At 33.7% G+C, this 21,524-nt stretch overlaps 3 protein-coding genes across 3 annotated transcripts in view; 2 read left to right on the forward strand and 1 right to left on the reverse strand.

Annotated features, from left to right (window-relative positions):
- LOC143530154 (uncharacterized) overlaps positions 1 to 21,524 on the reverse strand; it is a 140,760-nt gene that overhangs the window by 28,625 nt on the left and 90,611 nt on the right. The gene's annotated exons all lie outside the window — the stretch shown is intronic.
- On the forward strand, positions 7,801 to 12,005 carry LOC143530179 (KH domain-containing protein At4g18375-like). The gene is made up of 5 exons (XM_077025791.1): positions 7,801 to 7,965; positions 9,534 to 10,118; positions 10,843 to 11,223; positions 11,303 to 11,560; positions 11,670 to 12,005. Exons 2-5 carry the CDS (start codon positions 9,573 to 9,575, stop codon positions 11,820 to 11,822), a joined length of 1,338 nt encoding a protein of 445 aa, XP_076881906.1. The 5' UTR covers positions 7,801 to 7,965; positions 9,534 to 9,572; the 3' UTR covers positions 11,823 to 12,005.
- Positions 14,645 to 18,914, forward strand: LOC143530163 (2-hydroxy-palmitic acid dioxygenase MPO1-like). Its single transcript, XM_077025778.1, has 5 exons — positions 14,645 to 14,725; positions 16,631 to 17,050; positions 18,050 to 18,112; positions 18,385 to 18,456; positions 18,635 to 18,914. The coding sequence occupies exons 1-5, from the start codon at positions 14,645 to 14,647 to the stop codon at positions 18,749 to 18,751; spliced, it is 753 nt and encodes a 250-aa protein (XP_076881893.1). The 3' UTR covers positions 18,752 to 18,914.

Below are 21,524 nucleotides of genomic sequence, written 5' to 3' on the forward strand. Positions count from 1 at the left end.
GATGAAGACTTTTTCCAATGTTTAAACTATAGTTGATTAGTTGTACAAAATAACCTGTTTGGGATCGGTTCACTATAGCCGGTTTCGGTTTGAAAAAAAAACGGTTTCAGCTAAACCGGTTCTTAAACTGACCCAGACCGCCGGTTCTGGCATGGGTTCCCTTTTTGGAACTACCAAACCGGTTTTAAACCAGTCCAATTTGAAAAAAAAAACGGTTTTATATAGGTCAAACCGGTTTTAAACCGGCTTCTAACTGAACCAAATCGCTTCTGACTTGATGAATGCTCTTAAACCGGTTTCCAAACCGGACTCGAATGGGTCAAACCGGTTTTGACCCGGCGTTTACCAAAGCAGTTCGGTTTGGGACAAAACCGGATTTGTACACCACTATTTAAATTTTGAACTTTGATAGTTGGTATATTTTGGACTTACTTTAGACCACTTTGAAACGAGTCATAGCCCATACATAAAACTTGAAGCCCATCAGTTTTGGCTAACCCATCTGGCATTTTGGTTATTGGTATAGGCGTATGGCACGGTGCCACTATAGCTAGGACTAGGACATCAGTTTTTTATTCTAATATTTTAATAACATTTCTATAATCATTTAATTATTTTTTTTCATTAGCAAACACTTAAATACATAGTTATGTTTGATTTTTTTTTTACTCAAAATTTCAATATAATTGAAAATGGAGTTGTATTCAAAGTTAAGAATTTTTCGGTATGGTACTGTGCATATATTGTACCAAACAGAACGAATACTGATCAAACAAGATCATTAACAGTAACCTTATTTACTTTTACGGTTTTTGATTACGATAATATTCATATATCATATATGTATGAGTCATTGAATCCGAGTCTTAAGAATTTCCATCTGCAATAGAGCGTGGGCTCCTTACCCACTAGTAGTATTAATAATTTATCAAACTAATCAAAATATTAATTTAAGATAACCAAATAACAAATCATCATGAAACCGAAGTTCCATCATTAGTTTTTTCCGAACTCAAAGAATTTTGTAACATATTAGGTTTTTAAAATCAAATATGTTATATAAATTTCAATCATTCTATAGGTCTTATATATAATGCAAGGAGGCATCAGTAGTTGTATTTATTTTAAAACAGTCGAGTTGGGCATTCCCTGCCAACCAAGTGAACCCGGCGGTTTCTTGGTCATGATCGAACCGGAAAGCAATGAATTCATGGCTAAGGAAGACAATTAAGAAGTTCCACAAACATCAATGCAAGAAAAAAACTAAATTTACATCACACACACTGTAAGGCCCCGTTACCGGTAGCCCTACTTTCGTGTTGGATTTACTCATAAACGCAGTTCTAAATATCAGAGTTAATTAAAACATTCGCGGAATATAAAAGCTTTCATAAAACATTTCATAACAAAACACGTCTTGTCTTAAAACATCATTTTTGTCTTTCAAAATAAACGAAACATTAAACTTAAACGTCTTGAGTCTTCCGATGCCAGCCTCTTATTCAGTGCCACGTGTCTCCTCAAGCGAGCTGCCTCATCCTACTCACCTGCGTGCATACTAAAAGTCAGCTACGCTGAGTGAGTTCTAGGTAATCATACACTATACAATACACATAAACTTATATTCTTTCATTCATACTTTCATACTTTCATACTTTCTTTTGTATTAACTTGCTTTCATATCTTACGTTATAAAGAGCATTACGCCCTACATTCCTCGAGTATTATTAGGGCTCGGTACCCTCCTTCCTCGAGTATTATTAGGGCTCGGTACCCTCCTTCCTCGAGTATTATTAGGGCTCGGTACCCTCTTTCCTCGAGTATTATTAGGGCTCGGTACTCTTTTTCCTCGAATATTGGTAGGGTTCGGTTCTCTAGTTCTCGAATATTAGTAGGGTTCGATTCCCTCTTCGTTACCATACAACCATACATCATACCTCGAGTATTATTAGGGCTCGGTACCCTTTTCGTAACCATACAACCATCATTTCCTTCTTTTATTAACTTTATCACGTTCATACATATAAGCATACATATCATACTTACCTTATACATAGCGTTACAACCTGACAGTACGTGCAATATCCGAAGATCGTTCACGTACTAACAAGCAATCATTCATACATTTCACATCATTCATATAAGGCATACACTTATCACTTAGGATAAGTGTATTAACAAACATATAGAGTATGCACACAGCCCCGAAAACATAACACATAAATGGGGCTAGAAACTCACCTGAACACGGTTACGTTCACCGTTAATCGTAATCCCTTTCTTCAGTTGTGCACGGCTGACTGTATAACAAGTATACGTATCAATTAACTATCACTACTCATATCATCTTTCTAGTCTTAACTACTACCCACAACGAACGGGGGTCCGGGGGCAGTGCCCCTGGCAGCGGGGTCTAGGGGCGGCAGCCCCTAGCAGGGTCCAAGGGGCAGAGCCCCTGGCTGGGGTCGAGCTGCCAAGTCAGCTTGGAAAAATTTTATTTACATTAACTGTCTTAACACATTTTCCATTAGGTTTTTAATTTATTTTCTAAGCGAACTTAACTTTAGGCGAAGTTAAACCTTAAGCGAACTTAGCTTTAGGCGAAGTTATCAGTTAGGCGAACTTGGCCTTAGGCGAAGTTACCAGTTAGGCGAACTTGGCCTTAGGCGAAGTTACCAGTTAGGCGAACTTGGCCGTAGGCGAAGTTACCAGTTAGGCGAACTTGGCCGTAGGCGAAGTTAAGCCTTGAAGGCGTAGTTAAGCTTTGAAGGCGAAGTTAAGCTTTTGCAGGCGAAGTTACCCAGTTCAGCTACGGGTTTAGTTTTTATCAAGCATTTTGGCGATTTTAATACCCTTGTTATGGTTCGACATCACCCACTACGTTCCCTAACCGTTTTCGGTCGTATATATATCCCGTATATACTATAAAGCTTGGACCTTTAAGTAAAAACGTTCAATACTACGTAAACTTTAAAGGTCAAGAACATACCTTTAGCGCTCGTTCGATTTTGGTTAGCTTGTTTATGCACTCTAGATCTCGTGTAATAAGATCTAACACCAACTAACGTTTACTCTCTCTCGGGTCTTGCTCGTTTATGGTGTGTGTGTGTGTGTGTTTGGAGTGTGTAGAGATTATGATGGAAATGAAATGAGGGTTTAGGGTTTTAGCTTGGTTTAGGGGATATTTATATCCCTTAAAGCCCATGGACCTAAGGCCCATTCTCATTTAACCCATCTCAATTAATCTAAGTCCATGATCCGTTCTTTACTCGATATTAATTAATTAATAACGCGAAATCACTAAACGTAACTTTCTTTATTCAACATTATAAATTTTAGGATGTTACACACACAAAATATATATATATATATATAGATAAAGGATCCAATACAATAATCCCTTATTGTACAGTAGGTACGCGAGTGTCTGGATCGTCGATTTATGAAAACACGCGGTGACAATATTGTAATTTTCTTCAAATCATATTATGTCCCTAATTAAATCTTTCGCTCATCAACCACGATCATACATCGACTCCTAAATTGCAGACCAATATCAGAAACATAATCAATTTTCATTCACAGCCATCGTCTACTGTTTCACAGGGTTTTACACAAAACATCAGATACTTGTACATGATAATCAAAATCGATGAGAATTGATCAATTTACATCAACCTAATTGATCAATTAACCTTGAAATTGATCAAATTGATCATCAATTGAAAGCTTCAATCGATTAATTATTTGAACGTATTAGTTCATTTTGGTCAGAACGTTTAAACTTGTGGTTTTGGTCAGAACGTATTAGTTGAACGTTTAAACTTTTTGTGTCATTTTGGTGTTCATTTTGGTCAAAACGTTTAAACTTGTGGTTTTGGTCAGAACATATTAGTTGAACGTTTAAACTTTTTGTTCATTTTAGTGTTCATTTTGGTCAGAACTTTTAAATTTGTATTTATGGTCAGAACGTATTAGTTGAACGTTTAAACTTTTTGTTCATTTTTAGTGTTCATTTTGGTCAGAACATTTAAACTTTTTGTTCATTTACGGTGTTCATTTTGCTCTAAACTTTTTTACTTTAGAAGTTTTAGACAAAAAATTTAAAAGTTCTGTACAAAAAGTTTAGAAGTTCTGTACAAAAAGTCCAGAACGTTTAATGTTTTGTGCAGAACGTTTAAGCATGAACCCTAATCATAACTCAATTAAGTATATTATTCTACAATTTTATAATCGATTGATGATTCTAAAGCCTCTTACACATCAATTCAGTTGATTAAATCAACAATTTTTGATCAGTTTGAAGATTATTAAACTATAGCGATAACGAGTTTATAGATTTTGATTATGCTTTAGTTTTGTGGATGATTTGATTATGGTTGAAGACTTGCAGCAAATGACGATCTGTTGTGCGAGAAGTATTTTTTAATTTAATTACAATTAGGACACCACGTAGTTTTAATTGCAATTAGGATCGGGTGGTGCAAGGTCTCGCGTACCTAATGTACGATAACCTATTATTGTACGTTAACCCTCCCTTTTATATATATATATATATATATATATATATATAAATACCTAAAGTAAAACTCGCATTAAAACATTTCAAAAAAAAATCTTTTCGTTTTTTTTGGAAGTTCACTATTAACCAATTGTTTATTTTTTTTTTTAATATTCCAAATTATTTAGTACAAAATGCATAAACGGACGCCAAATCGCATAAACAGAGGTCAAAACGCATGAAGGAGTTTGAAACGCATACACTAAGGTCAAAGCACATAAACGAAGGTCAAAACGCATAAACGAACATCAAAACGCATAAACGGACGTCAAAGCGCATAAACGGAGGTCAAAACGCATAAAGAAGTTCAAATCGCATACAGAAGTTCAAAACGCATAAACGAACGTCAAGACGCATAAACGGAGGTGAAAACGCATAAACTGAGGTCAAATCTCATAAAGGAGGTCAAATCGCATAAACTGACATCAAATCGCATAAGCGGACGTCAAAACGCATAAAAAAGTTAAAAATGCATGAGCGGAAGTCAAAATGCATAAACGGAGGTCAAAAGGCATAAAAGACGTCAAAACGCATAAACGAATGTTAAACCTCATAAAGGAGGTCGGAACGCATAAACGGAGGTCAAAACCCATAATGGAGTTCAAAACGCATAAACGGAGGCCAAACCGCATAAACGGGGGTCAAAACACGTATAAGAGGTCAAAACGCATAAACAAAGGCCGAAACGCATAAACAAAGGTCGAAACGCAAAGACGAAGGTTAAACAACAACATAACATATGTTTAAGTTTAAGTATGTTAGCATAGAACTATGACATGCTATTATTTATCATATGCATCAATTATGCATCTTATGAGAACTGAATGCTCATTAAATGCATAATGTGTTGGTCATTGTATTTTGTCAATTTTGATAGTTGTTAAACAAGAAATAAAATTTATGGAAAGTTAAATATATTTTTTTATCTGAAATCCACAAATCAAGGAACAAATATATTAGATTATGATTGCCTGCTTAGTTAACAAGTTTTTAATTAAACATTAAATCAATTAGACTTTACGGAAAGCTATATATATATATATAGGATCAGGATCATGAGAGAACCTTTTTGAAATTGAGAACTATGAGAACCATTTTGGACCACAAAAGATCCAAAAATAAAAAAAAATCATAAAATAAAAAAAACACAAAAATCAAAAAAGTATAAAAACCAAAATTCTTATTTTATCATCCCGGTTTCATAAAAAAAACTCGGTTTAGCTAAATTATATACACATATGTATAATATATACATATATGTATATTTACATGTTTTTTTTGTACACATGTGTATAATTTAAGATAAATGATACTGTACATATGTGTATATTACGTAACCAAAGATTATATAAAATTATACATATGTGTATGATACGACATTTTTTTTTGTTTTTTTTTTGTATTTTTTTAATGAAACCGGAATGAAATATAAGAATTTTGGTTTTTTTACTTTTTTAAAATTTTTATTATTTTTTGTTTTATGATTTTTTTAAATATTTTTTTAAAGGTGTTTTTAGTGGTTTAAAATGGTCCTCAAAGTTCTCAATTTACAAAGGGTTCTCTTAGGATCCTTACCCTATATATATATATATATATATTAATATATATATATATACATATATATATATTAGTTTTAACTGATAATTCAATTAATGTTTACATTGTTTCTCTTTGTATTAGAAATGTTATAAACACTAAAAATGTTTTGGAGGAAGCATACATGTGCTTTGATTATAATTATGTGCAAAGTTTTTATTTAAAGTTATATGTTACACGAGATCGGTATTTACAATTTCACAAGAGATTTACAATACAAAGTTGATCATTCATTTAAAAATTCATATTGTTTGAATAAATTACGCGAATGTTGTAGATTATCAGTTTACTTATAATTGGACCATATTGTCAATTTGTATTATTATATTAAATATGTGTTGGTATATTGTTATTTTAAATACTAGACGGAATATTATGGATTTGGAACCATGACCTGTGTTTGAAAAAATTAAGTATCTTCTATTACAAATTCTTATGTAATTGGTTTATATTATCACTTGTGTAACACGAGATCTAACATAGTTTAACTAATAACTCCTACACTTTGATGGATTGATTTTAACTAACGATTAAATCAAAGAAAAAAGATAAAACAAAACAAATATGTCTAATGGCTAAACCTTGAAGTTTTATACAACTAAATCATTTTTTTAAACCATGAATCTTAAATCGTTTTATTTCCAAGAAAATTATTTTCCTACTATTACGTTAACTAAGATACATAAAACGACTATATATAACCACACATTCACTTTTGTCATACTCCATCAATATTTTTCAAACTCGATTCCTGTGTTTTCAAAACATATGCATACATACATGTTTCTCGTTCTCATATTTCTCTACTTAAAATTAGTATTTAATCCCTTAACAACCATTTTAATTTTCTTTCAATCGTATGCCCTATATGCAGTTGACTGATAAAATTTCATCTCAAAAATAGTTGCCGATGATCCCACCTTTTACACTAATTGTTTTCATTGGAAATATGTTAAAAAAAAACTTATCGGAAGTTTAATCACCCGAACCGAACACCGTTTCAAGATAATTTTTACATCAATCGACTCATATCCTCATTCCGATCGAAAGCCTTAAACCATCAATTTTAAGTTTGGAAAAAACTTAACTATGCTAAGTTTTTTTTTAACGGATGTCCATTGAAACAATGTGTGAAAGGTTGGACCACTAACAACTATTTTCTAAGATGAAATCATTATTGACCAACTGCAAAAAAGTCGGATTATTATAATCCAATTTGCTTAGAAAAAATACGAGGGGTTAGTTGTGTATCGTTGTATAAGGCTGCAAACGAACCGAACGAACACAAATACTGCCTTATTCACGTTGGTTTGTTAAAGAAATAACGTGTTCACGAACACAAACAAATTAGCGAAGCCTAAAAATTGAGAATTTGATATTAATGTATTCATCAACGTGAATATTGAAAAATAAAATGTGAACAATACAAAAATAAGTTAAGAATATGGTTTCCTATTTTATGTTAGAAGTTAATAAATTAACGAATATAAAATATTTAGATAAAATATATAAATATACAAAAAACTTTTTTGAACAAATAAACACGAACATGAATGAAAGTTCATTAACACATTAATATGTTCATGTTCGTATATTTATCAAACAGACAAAAATAAACGAACTTCTTACCGAACCGTTCACGGGATATTATTAGTAACTAACGGCGCCCCTCTTTTGGTGCTGAAACCCTAAATATACAAACAAACAAACAAAAATCAAAACCTGCAAACAAACTGCTACAGTAATAAACCTCACACGCATATGGTATGTGTGTGTTAGTCTCATTCAGACACTCACATCTACACACAGTAAGCATTATTATCTTTTCATTCCAATTGAATCCATTCTATTAAGTTTTGTAGTTGATTTCGAGCATTTAATCGGTGTATAATTGTATATAAATTAAGTTGATGTATTTTGTTTGTGGATAATAATAACGCACGTAAGGTGTTTGTGTAAATGTCACGACTAGTAGACCTTATCAGCTAATGAAGATAAACTCGTTTAGGCTCGTCGAGCTTTGTGTATATTAAGTTTTACCTCTTTAGGACTTTTATGTATTAGTTTAGTTTCACATTGAACGCGAGCTCGAGCCGAGGTTTGGCTCGTTTAGAGGTACTACGAGCTCGATCCGAGATTAGGCTCGATTAAGGTTTTCTCAAAATGTATTAAAAAATGTGTGTGTGTGTGTATAATTAAGTAATTAATTAATAACAAACGCGCCGAGCATGAGCCGAACTCGAGCTTGAAAAATGACTCACGAGCTGAACTCGAGCTTTGGAAAAAGAGTTTTAAAGATCCGAGCTCGAGATCTTTTAAGTCAAAACGAGCTGAGCTTGAGTCTAGTTGAGCTTGGGCTTGGCTCGGCTTCTTTAAGGTATTCCACACGACCTCGAGCTAAGCTTAGGCTCGTTTAAGGTACTACGAGCTCGAGCCGAGATTAGGCTCATTTAAGGTTTTCTCAAAATTTATAAAAATAAAGAATGTATATATGTTTTAATTATTACAGTAAGTAACAAGCGAGCGGAGCATGAGCTGGATTCGAGCTTGAAAAATGACTCACGAGTTGAGCTCGAGCTTTAGAAAAGAGCTCTAAAGTCTAAACAATCCGAGTTTAAGCTTGAGCTCTTGTAAGTCAAAACGAGCCGAGTTTGAGTCTAGGTGCTCTTGGGCTCAGCTCGGCTCGTTTAAGGTATTCCACACGAGCTTGAGCTGGGGTTAGGATTGTTTAAGGTTTTCACAAAATGTATAAAAATAAAGAAGTTACATATGTTGACTAATAAATGATAAACAAGCTGAGACTAAGCTTGAAAGAATGACTCACGAGCTGAGATCTAGCTTTAGAAAAAGAGTTTGAAACGAGGCGAGCTTGAATGTAGTTGCTCTTGGGCTTGGCTCGGCTTGTTTAAGATATTTTACACGACCTCGAGCTAAGCTTAGGCTCGTTTAAGGTTCTCACAAAATGTATAAAAATAAAAAAAAAGGTTACATATATTAACTAATAAATGATAAACAAGATGAGACTAAGCTTGAAAGAATGACTCACGAGCCGAGATCTAGCTTTAGAAAAAGAGCTCGAAACTAGCCAAGCTCAAACTCTTGCTCTTGCAAGTCAAAATGAGCCGAGCTCGAGTCTAGTCGACCTCGGGGTTCGGCTAGTTTACACCTCTACTCTTTTTGAAGCATAAGAATAATGATTTGTGAGAAGTCAAATACACACAATTAGTGTTTGAATTTGATGATTAAGTGAATATTTAGGCATTTAGCTTCAGAACCACTTACTTTATCTGATAATTTATAGTTATTATTACTAATGTACTTAGATCTGATTCATGAAGCTAATAATGTTTATTGGTCTATTTGTTTCCATCTCAAGGCCTATAATTAGAGTGTTTAGCTATAGTAAAATCTGCTAATGGATCGCGAGAATACCGACTATGGAAAACGATATCCTTATCAACCTGATTTCCCTGCTGATACAAAGGAATCACATGCTATCGGACCAGAAGATACAGTGTACAGATACCTATGCCCTAGTAGAAAAGTTGGAAGTGTAATCGGCAGAGGTGGTGAAATTGTGAAACAATTAAGGTTCGAAACACATGCAAAGATCAGAATCAATGAAAACGTGCCCGGTTGTGATGAGAGAGTTGTTATTATCTACAGTTCAAGTGAAGAAACTAACAATTGTGGAGATGATAATTATCTTGTTTCGCCTGCACAAGATGCTTTGTTTAAGGTGCATGATATTATCATAGCTGAAGAAGCAGTTGGTGATGATTTTGATGAAGTTCAACATGTTATTGTTAGAATGCTTGTGCCTTCTGATCAAATCGGATGTGTGATTGGGAAAGGTGGACAAGTTGTTCAAAGTATAAGGAATGAAACTGGTGCTCAAATTCGTATTTTGGGTAGTGATCATCTGCCATACTGTGCATTGAATTCTGATGAGCTTCTTCAGGTACTAAAATTTTGGTTTGTTAACACGTCTCGATTAATTTATGATGTTGGAAAGTTGAACTTTAACCGTTTATGTTTCTTTAACTGGTAACCGTTCGTATGATCAAATCTAGTCCCTGTTTTCCATCAGTTTAACTGAAAACCTGCCAACGTTTAGAACTAATGTAACCATACAGATATACAAAACAAATTAATTCTTGAAAGCGGAAAGTTATTTAGTTAAACCTCTAAAGGAATTGAATGAACCCGAACAGGACATGTTCATGTTCGCTTGTTTGTTTTACTTTAACTGAACTAACAATCGAACACAAATGATTAAATGAACAGGGTTTTGTTGTTCATGTTCGTTCGTTAAGAAAATGAACATGCTCGTGTTTGTTTACGTTCGTTCGTTAACCGTATAAACGAACAGTTCACGAACGTAACTGATTATAGATAAACGAACATAACTGAGCGAAAAACAATTAACAGTAAAAGTTAATAAATATATACTAAATTCTAAGGGGTGATATATTAGTTTCATAAAACTAGGTAAATCGTAATGGATCTGAAAAGCTTAAACAAATATGTAAACATACACACATAAAGAACGTTCACGAACATAAATGAAACAACGAGACGTGTTCATTTTCTCTTGTTTAACTAAACGAACAAACAATGTTCTTCTGTTAGCATAAACGGACTTAAGTGTGCTAAAAGTTTGAAACTTTTTTTTATCTTTATAGATAAGCGGAGACACTACGGTTGTTAGAAACGCTCTTTACCAAATCGCATCTCGCCTTCATGATAATCCATCACGGTCCCAACATCTACTTTTGTCTTCTAATCTCCACCGAGCCAGCGGGGGCTACATGGGCTCGAACCCAGGTGCACCCATGGGTGCAGTCTCGGTAATGGGCCCTTACGCGAGTTACAAAAACGATTCAGGTGACCGAGCAATGGACTTCTCACTTCGGTTCGTTTGTCCAACTGAAAACATCGGGGCGGTTATTGGAAAAGGCGGTGTAGTTATCAAACAAATTAGGCAAGAATCTGGCGCCTTGGTTATGGTTCATAGTTCTACTGTTGAAGGAGATGATTGTTTAATAACTGTATCTGCAAAAGAGGTATTAATAATTTAATATTTCATAGTTCTATACTTCTATACAAACATGAAACATGACATATATGTTTATATTTTTACAGTTTTTTGAAGAAGAGTCATCGACTATTGACGCTGCAATGCGTTTGCAACCTCGATGTAGTCAAAGATTTGAAAAAGATTCTGGAATCTCTATACTCACTACTCGTTTGTTAGTCCCGGGCTCACAAATCGGATGCTTGATCGGTAAAGGTGGCGCGATTATCTCTGAAATGAGAAACTTAACAAGAGCAGGTATTCGGATTATAAGTACGGAAAATGATCTTCCCAGAGTTGCATCTGAAGATGAAGAAATGGTTCAGGTTTTTAAAATTTAATAAATTATTAATTAATATTTTAATTCCCTGTATTAAACTTTATGATTTAATTATTATTATTATTTTTAGTAATAATTGTGCTTCATAATGGTAGATTACCGGAGAGATTAATGTTGCTCGTGATGCTCTTTTCCATGTAATCAAGCGCTTAAGAGCTAATGCGTTTGAGATGGACACGCCGGATGTGTCGAGACATAGAAACCGTGATGGTAATTATCGAGGAAGTGGTTCCCAGGTAATGAATTAGTGAAATTTCAAGTTTGTAGGAATGTTTGGATTTGTGTTTTGAAACTGATATGTGGAATTATATAATTCACTAAACAATGTCAGCCTTGATTCAAACAGCTACTAGTAGAAATTAGTGTTTGGTTGTGTTTGAAGTTGTATAATCAGATTTTTTATTTATTTTTTTTAATTTCATTGTTTAGCAAGTTAATTGCCTGAAATATTTGTCATTCTTTGTTACATAATTAATTTCTTAAGTTTATCTCAATAGATGAAAGCCTTGCCATATCACACTTTTAACGCCCCAAACACCGTTGCGCGGGTGTTAACAAGGGGCGTCAAAGATGAGTTTGGATTCATCCTCAATAAACCAATCACACATTTTGTTTTATTTTTCTTTAATCTAATTTTAAGTTAAAACCACTGCAAGAAAGTGAAAAAGGTTTGTTAGTTAGATTTATACCTGAAAAATACCCGGTTTGTATCTGAAATCGGGTTTTTTTCAATATTCGATTTATATCTGAAAAATACATTAAAAATATAACCCTCTAAATAACCCAATCTATACCCGAAAAATAGCCCCAAAAAACTCAAAAATATGTTTTTTTTAATACCCGGAAATACAATATTCAAATTAAAACCCAAATATAGAGTTTTTTTCAATACTTAAAAATAGAGTATTCAAATACCCGATTCTATACCCGATCCAAACCCAATACATAGGGTATAGTTTTTAGAGACAATACCCAAACTTGAACTTGACCAAGGTATTGCTAATACCCAATTTTTCAATACCACAACCTAACCCGGTCCCAATTTTCAAATACCCACTCAACTATAGGCGATTGCAAGTCGAGGTGCACAAATCAGGTTTTTCAAACCCTATTTTCGAGTTCTTTTCGGGCCCTTTTCCATGTATTTTTCGAATATAGATTTGATTTTTTAAGGGGTTTCAATTTTTAGGGGTATTTTTAAGGTATAGATCCAGTATTTGAAAAACCCGGTTTCGGTTATTGGAAAAACTCGGCTTTCGGGTATTACCAGGTATAAATCGGGTCCGGTTCCATATACGGATTTTGGTACCGAAATGCATACCCTATCCATACTCTACGGATAGGGTCGGTTACATGTTCGAGTATTAAAAACCTATGTATAAAAAAACTAGTTCCAGGTATTTTTTCAGGTCCGGTTTCGAGTTCGGGTTTTGTGTGCACCTCTAATTGCAAGTAGTCGGACTTGGGCCCATTGAGAATAATAAAGTGAGAGGTCGAGGCCCATCTTTACTATTTACTTTCAGATTTTACTTTTCCTGGTCGGCTACTGCTAACCGTCGATAGAGCATGTCGTAATCATTTTTAGTATTTGGCGGTGTGCCTTTTGACTAATTTGTTTGCAATTTGCTTATTTAGTTGGACAAAATACACAAGAAAATGATAATTACCATATTTCAATGTTTCATGCATAATTAGAAATAACCATCACCATCTTCTGATATATGGAGGTGTCATTCATGTCGGGTTGATGGGTTAACTTGTTGCGGGTTGGCTGGTTGACGGGGTAAAATGTGCAACCTGAACCCGACCCATATTGTTAAAAACTTCAACCCTAACCCACACATACATGAATACCAGTTAACACGAACACGACCCGCTTAACCAATTTAAAAAAAAATTAGAATGAAAACAAAATTGATATGACTTAGTCATTAAAGTAGAGTAATATTAATATATATTTTTTTTGAAACTTATTAAAAATCTTGAAAATGAATTGGAAATTACAAAGGTTTTCATAATAGTTAAACGGGTTAACGGTTCAACCTGACCCGTTTAACTATTAAAAAAAACCTAATTAACTATTGCTAATATCTTTTTAATGAGTAAATAAAATATAATTACAAAGTATTATATGAATACTAATTGCTTGCTTACTTGTATTTTGGCTTTAGCTTAAAAAAATCAAATATGCTTTTCATCTATATTTTGGACAATACAACCTTCAATTCATATAGTACTTGTTCCTACTGTTCTCCCCCACCTAAACACATGTATCTTAAATCATGTGTAGTCAAAATTCTACACCGTTAAACGTTTTATTTTACGCTATGTGACGTTCAGTCCGCATTTCAAAATTTGGAAAAAACAAGTGTAATGGTAAAGTACACACAACTCTCCTGCAATCATTATTTATCCCCACACCCCCACCTTCGGTCTCTCTCAAAACGTCTCATTACAACGTTGTGTACACAAAGTTAATCACCAAAATGCTAGCAAAAACGGTAGGTGGGGGGGGGGGGGGTGTTGTTCTCAGGCGTTACACCCACAAAGGTCGACTACACTCGTTTTATATCCCCACATTAGTTATATTATTAATTGCTATTTTTGTTGTAACATCTAACATACATAGTCTTAGACCTTAGTCTCTTATTTCTAAACCTTCTATCCAAACTTAACTTTTGTCTACTATTTTATTTTCTTTGTGTGAGAAGGCCCCCAATCTACCTTAAACCCAATAAAATTCACAAAATATTCATTTTGAAAAGAAAAGAAACACACAAATACCAAAAACCAAGCAAACAAAGAAAATTTTGAAATGAAAAAAAAGGTGATAAGATCTTGATAAAAGATTGAAACAATCTCAAAAAGTTGATGAGTTAGGGACCTCCTTCAACTTGCAAGATACCTTGGGACCCTTCACATATCATGTTCCTCATCCATATATATCACCATTATCATTTATATACATGCAACATCTCTTTCTAACCCAAAAATGCACAAAGAAACCATTTCCACATTTAGAAATCAAGTCCCACATGTGACACATCTTCTACAACATCTTCTTTCCATAATGAGAAACACATTTCATATTGATTTGAGTCACATTCATAGAGTTGATACATTCATCCATGTTCTTGCATGTGAAGACACGGTATGTGTAATGTAGCCAAGAATGACTTGCCGGCAATAATCTTGGTTCATTGACCCGAAAATTCTAATAGATTCGTCTGTTTAAAAGATTTCCATGCTTTAGCGTTCTTTAACTGGTTTTTTTTTATCACAATATTCGTGATTAATGATATGTATTTATCGGTGAGTTGTCCTTGGCTACATATCTATCCGGTACTTACATGCAAGAACTATGGTGAGAAGTTATCTAAAGTTGGAGGATGTTACATATGAAGTACTTATTATGGTAAGTCATTTTTTATTTATTATTTTTACTTTTTAAGTATTTTTCATTATTTTTAATTTTAGATTTAGTTCTGTTAAAAATGTCTCACACACTATTTGTGAATCTCCGTGAATGCAGCTTGTGGGGCTTGAGTTTTATACTTTTAGTTACAAGTGAGATATCCTTTTAAAAGATTATATACATCAAGTAGTTAGAAAAAACTAAATAGTTTATGATATTATGTTTTTAATGCTATTTTAAGCCATAAAAATTGGCACGTGCAAATAAAATTTTAAAATGTATAGATGTAAATTTTACTTGAAAGTCTTGAATGCGGAATAGTGTAGAAACACAATTGCACGTTGACGAGGTAACAGAGGCATGTCAATCGGCATACGAAGACCCAAGAAGAATAAACACAAAACTACGACGACTAAACACCAAAAAAATAAAATGTAGTTGTAAATTATAAGTTATTATGTAATATTTTGCAATTTTTTGTAATTCTAAAACAACAAAATAAAAATAAAACGAATTATATTTTGTTCACTTTTTTTTATAATATTAAAATAATCTATACTATTTAATAAATAAAACTTTTTAAATGCCACATGTCATCACTATATTCATCCTTACAAAATTTTCCCACTTTTCTCTCATATTAAATACATTTCTCTTTTTAATATTTCATTTTCAATTTTTAATAATTCATCCTAACTTAAAAGAATTAATATCATCATACATATGTTAATTTGTTTAATATAAAATATATTGCATTAGTTATTAATATTAGATTTTTATAAGTAACCAATACGAAACAGGTGGGTTTCTTAACTGATTAAAGTATAAAAAATTGTTCATGTTAAAACAGTTTAAGATTAAAATAAGTTTTGGTCCACTAGTTGGTTTAAAAATGTAGCCATTTACACATAAGTTTTGATATAGAAAATAACAAAGAAATAATTTATGATTTATGAATTTTCTAACAGCTTTTTATTTCCAAATTACTTAATATGTAATTTTTTTAACGTATAATATATCGTTATATATTTGATACGTTTTTTTTGTATTTCACATTATGTTATTATTTAAAAAAATACTTATTCTAACCCGTGTGCTACACGGGTAACTCACCTAGTAAATTATATAAAAAAACTGTTTCAAAACTGGTTATACCCTACTCAATTTCGAACCCTACCCAACCAAGTGCCTATTAGCATTCGGGTCAGGTTTTCTCTCCAATAACCAGTTCCATACTCAACTTAACCTCTTTAACTGAAACCAAACTATTTATTTTTAAAATGATTTTGTGCACCTCTTACATCACACATGACACATATCCGATCTAACTAAAGTGTAGCTAAGTTTTCTTTCACATCCATTTTTTTTACCAACTAAAAAACTTTAATGTGTTTAAAATATTTTTATGTAAGGTGGTCCAAACTCCAAAGCAAAGTAATTAAAGTAATAAATAAAAAAACTACTATAGATTTGTTAACGTTAATGTATGGGTTCAGATCCAATGGGCCTAACACTAAATTTTGTCAGACCAAAGCATCTAGCCCACTTTAGACTTTAGACCACAGCACACGTCATCATGCATACACATCAAACACATGACTTTCACAAACATCTAATCTAATAGGCATCTAACTATCTAAGCATCTAACCACTATCCATTTATTTCATTATTATTATTATTATCTTTTTTTTTTATCCAAAGTTTTTCAAAAAATAATGTTTCTTGATCTTGAAAAACACTTTGCTTTCTATGCAGCTTATCACAACAACCCAATAAACATTGCAGTCCACATGATATTTGTTTGGCCAATATTTTTCACTGCTGTTGTTCTTATTAATTTTATACCAACTCCATTTGATCTTCCTAGTATCAGTTTTTGTTTATTTGGACATGATGTTATGTTGGTTTTTAACTTTGGGTTTTTGTTTACTTTAATATATGTTGTGTGTTATGTTTGTTTTGATGTTAAAGCTGGTTCTTTGGCTGGTTTACTTTGTTTGTTTTGTTGGGTTGCTGGTTGTGTTCTTGGAAGTCAACTGGGGTTTCAATTGGCATGGAAGGTAATTTTTTAATTTATTAATTATTTAATGCTATGATATTGATATTGATATTGAATTGGATTTGGGATTTTTTTTTAAATTGTGATTTTATTGACTTGGTGTTGATGAATTAGGATGCCAAATTGTTTTTTTTGCCTTAATTGATTAGCTATATTAGTTAACTTCTTCACTAGCTCTAGGGGTGTGCAGGGTTCAGTTTGGGTTGGTTTTGGGCTAAAACGTTCAGTTTCGGTTTTTTCGGTTTTCTAATTTGAGTTTGAAAATTTTCGGCTGAAACAAAAAAGTTGGCACAAAATTATAAATATATTTGGGCATAAATAATTTTGTTAATTAATAACTAACTGGTTATTATACATTTAGGCTAAAATATTCGAGTTACATATTTATTAAGTTTTTATTAATTATTTGAATATAAATAAAAATAAATAAAAATCTATACATTCGGTTTGTTTTTTTCCAGTTTTTATTACATGTAAATCCAAAGGTCCAAAACCCATTTTTTTAGTTTTTATTACATGTAAATCCAAAGGTCCAAAACCCAACCGTAAGTTCGGGTTTTACAAAAACATAAAACCAAACTGTCAACTTTTGTTTCAGTTGTGTTTTTTTTAGATCGTTTTTTTTTCAGTTTCATGGATGCCCCTAACTAGCATATTTATAATCCTAACTACGATCCGTTATTGGGCGATAATAATCTATACCGACAATGTGACTAATGACGGTCTAACTTTCGCTTTTGTTACAACAATTCCATTCTAATATAGAAGCTAGTAACTCTATATGCCCATAACTTTTACTTATGTCGTTTCAAAACAGTTTACAACATTTAGATTAAATAAAAACCAGTAGTTCGTTAATTCGTAGCCGGTGAGGCGGTGATATATGAATTATTTAAATCGAATTTGCCTAAAAAATATAAATAACATTGATTATGATCTGCAAACACCTCTATTTTGACATTAATGTAGCGTATATGATTAATGGTTATGAGCATTACAGGTTGTTCTAGTTGTGCAATTGATTTCATGGACCGCACAATTTATAGGGCATGGGCTATTTGAGGTAAGACCGATTAAGTTTCATTGCGTACAAGATAGTCATAACTCATAACTCATAAGTCATAAGTCCTATGAAAATTGCAACATTTGTTTTTTCAATGTATATTTCAGGTGAACGTTATTTATTTGTTCGTTATCAAGATTCTGTTATTTGTCTTTAATAAGCTTTTATTAAACAAACGGTCGAACAACTTAAACCATGTGTCAAGTCAAATGTATAATTTTCATAGGTGATAAGTTAAACTTCATATGCTTATGATCAAATAAAATTTGCAGCGAAGAGCACCGGCTCTTCTTGACAACCTTTTGCAGGCCTTTTTGATGGCCCCGTTCTTCGTTTTGTTTGAGGTAATATATATATTTTTTATTTTGCGTTTTGAAACTGATTATCTTATTATTAAAATTGGAATTTTATTAATAAGTTTATTAACTTCACCAGTAAAATAATCAATTTTTTATGATTAATTATGCAAGATTAATGTTGAGCTAAATATTATCTGACAATCTTTTTTTTTAATTAATTTAGGCACTTCAGATCTTTTTTGGGTACGAACCATATCCAGGATTCCGAGTTCGTGTTGCATCAATAGTAGATGCTGAAACCGAAGAGTGGAGGAACAAGAAGGCTGAATTACTACCTTAGTATATAATTAACATGTCTTTAATATTATTATGCTAGTTTAACGAATATGATTAGATTCTTATCTAATGTTGCGTGTTTTCAAGAATTTCGTCACTCGAATTCTTGGTTGGTTGGGTTAAGGGTTGAAACTGGAAAGAAGCATTGTTTACGGGTCAAATCCGACAGTTTTTTTTTCTAGAAACTTGTCTTTCTAATAAAGTATATAGCTTTTTGAATAGAGCAAGGGGGTGTTTGTTTTTTCTTCAAACATCTTCAAGGGAGCTAATGTCTGCAGGCGCGCAGACATTACCCTTGAAGACTGTTTGTTTTTTTTCTTAAAACAGATCTGAAGTTATCTTCTTTCATCTTAAAAGAAAAGCAAGGAAATCTTGCTTAAAACATCTTCACAAGAAAACCCTACTCTTCTCCCTTTGCAGCCACCCTCTCATCCACTGCTCCTACCACCGTCCGCCAACACCACCACCCACCGTACGCCGCCACCACCACCCCCGTACCCCGCCGCCACCGTCCACCACCATCCACCGCCACCACCACCGTCCACCACCCACCATCCATCACCACCACTGTCCACCACCCACCATCCATCACCACCACCGTCCGCCACCACCACCACCATCCATCACCGCCACCACCACCATCCATCACCCACCACCACCACCATCCATCACCGCCACCACCACCACCATCCATCACCGCCACCACCACCGTCCACCACCCACCATCCATCACCACCACCGTCCACCACCCACCATCCATCACCACCACCGTCCGCCACCACCACCACCATCCATCACCACCACCGTCCACCACCCACCATCCATCACCACCACCATCCATCACCACCACCACCATCCATCACCGCCACCACCACCATCCATCACCCACCACCACCACCATCCATCACCACCACCGTCCACCACCAACCAAAACCATCCATCACCACCACCCATTGTCCACCACCACCATCCACCGCCACTACCCACCGTCCGCCGCCACTACCACCATCCACCACCACCACCTTCCACCACCCACCAAAACCAAATCGGCATGGCAAGCAAAGACTAAAAACTAGATGTAACTTGAATAAATGACTTCTATCTTGTGAGATAAGTTTGACAGTTATGCAGACAGTATCAGCTTATAAAAACAAACAGTCTTATATTTTCAGCTTGCAGATCTTCAGACCACATCTTCAGTTGCAGACATGAAAACAGATGAAATCAGCTTGCAGACAGTTTATGTCTGCAAAAACAAACAGCACCCAAGTGTCAAAGAAATATAAGCAGGCCCGGCCCTGAACCCACGCGGGGCTTGGTCGCTGTTTTGGGGCCGATTTTGGTAGGAGACTGAATTTTTTTAAGTTTTATATGTTTATATAAGGGCCCGAGTCTATATTCATGGGCCTACAAATAATCCAAAAGTCAAATATAAACAAAATAGTTAATTGGGCCGAAGTCCTAATAGTTATAATTAATTGATAAATGATCTGGCCTCTGGATCCAACCGTTTGCAACATTAACGATCGTAATCAGGATTTCGTCACAAGGGCGGAGGGGCACTCGTCTTGTAATAATTAAAACTAAATAAGACCCATTTTTTATACTTGTTTTGGGCAGTCGAATAACCTGAGAGACGGCTCTGAATATAAGAGTTTTGTAATTGATAAAAAAGAATTTAGTACATTAGGTTTTTATTATTTAAAAATCTCAAAAAACTTTATACACAGAACAATGTGCATGAATGGGAACAGACAACTCAAGTAACTACGTTAGTATTTTATTATTTAAAAATGTACGGCTTAAATAATAAAATACCATTGTAAATAAATAGAGCCAAAGTACTGTGTAACAGTTTTCAAAAATTGTACCAGTGTAAATTAGTTATTATCCAATCTTTTATGCAACATATTAACATCATGAACACTCAAATAGGGTTAAAAGTCAAACCATAAGCACACTTATTGTTAGAACTCCGGTTTTTCTATTTGAAACCGAAACCGAACCGAATACAAACTTAGTTTTTTTTGTTTCAACTATAAATATTTTACCCGGCGAAACTAAAGACACTTAAACCCGAACAGATGAATGGCTCCAGGCATGGAAAGTCGTGTTCGGGGGGGGGGGGGGAGGCTGGTGTGTGTCTTAGTTGCAAAGGCTTATTAGTCATTCTATAAAAAGTTTACAAAAAATCCAAGTTATGTTTTGAGTGTACAATGAGAATCAAACATGTTGGAGACCTGAGTTTGTGGCTCTTACATAATAATGTTTTGTCGTGCATTAAGCACATAGTGGTTTCGTTGCCAAAAACATTGAACACAAAAAGCTTATAGGTGATTGTGTGACGCGTATTCTAATAGTTCTTGATGTCATTATTTGTTCATCCTGGGACGGGAGTAGTTAACATTCTAAAGAAATCATACATCATTTATCATTATAAAAACACTTACTTTGACCAATACTATATATAAGGCTATGCATAGTGGAGAGGCTACAAATGGGGGCGAATTGTGACACGTGGCGCCCAGTCAGTAAATGGTGTGAATTTGTTTTTGGGGTGTAATGGTGTAAGGACTACAAGTTGGGCCCACAGTATCATTTTTTATTATTTTCTTTTTTTATAATTAAACTAATCAAATAAAAACCAATTTATTTAAATAATTAAATAAAAATGCATTAAAATTAAAAAGAAATACAAATAAATACATAACTAAAAAAAAGATACATAACTAAAAAAAACATAACTAAAAAAATACTAATATCCATAATATTCGCAC

The sequence above is a fragment of the Bidens hawaiensis genome, unplaced genomic scaffold (genome assembly GCF_021521415.1).
Source record: "Bidens hawaiensis isolate Kalapana, Puna unplaced genomic scaffold, B.hawaiensis_p1.1 tig00008858_1, whole genome shotgun sequence".
Classification (NCBI taxonomy): Eukaryota; Viridiplantae; Streptophyta; class Magnoliopsida; order Asterales; family Asteraceae; genus Bidens; species Bidens hawaiensis.

Excerpts from the sequence above, each read along its gene's own strand:
- LOC143530163 (XM_077025778.1), top strand. The coding sequence starts at position 14,645 with ATGAGAAACACATTTCATATTGATTTGAGTCACATTCATAGAGTTGAT. Across the intron at positions 17,051-18,049 it reads GGTTTCAATTGGCATGGAAG|GTTGTTCTAGTTGTGCAATT; the intron begins GTAATTTTTTAA and ends TGAGCATTACAG. Across the intron at positions 18,113-18,384 it reads TAGGGCATGGGCTATTTGAG|CGAAGAGCACCGGCTCTTCT; the intron begins GTAAGACCGATT and ends TAAAATTTGCAG.
- LOC143530179 (XM_077025791.1), top strand. The coding sequence starts at position 9,573 with ATGGATCGCGAGAATACCGACTATGGAAAACGATATCCTTATCAACCT. Across the intron at positions 11,224-11,302 it reads TAACTGTATCTGCAAAAGAG|TTTTTTGAAGAAGAGTCATC; the intron begins GTATTAATAATT and ends ATATTTTTACAG. Across the intron at positions 11,561-11,669 it reads AAGATGAAGAAATGGTTCAG|ATTACCGGAGAGATTAATGT; the intron begins GTTTTTAAAATT and ends TCATAATGGTAG.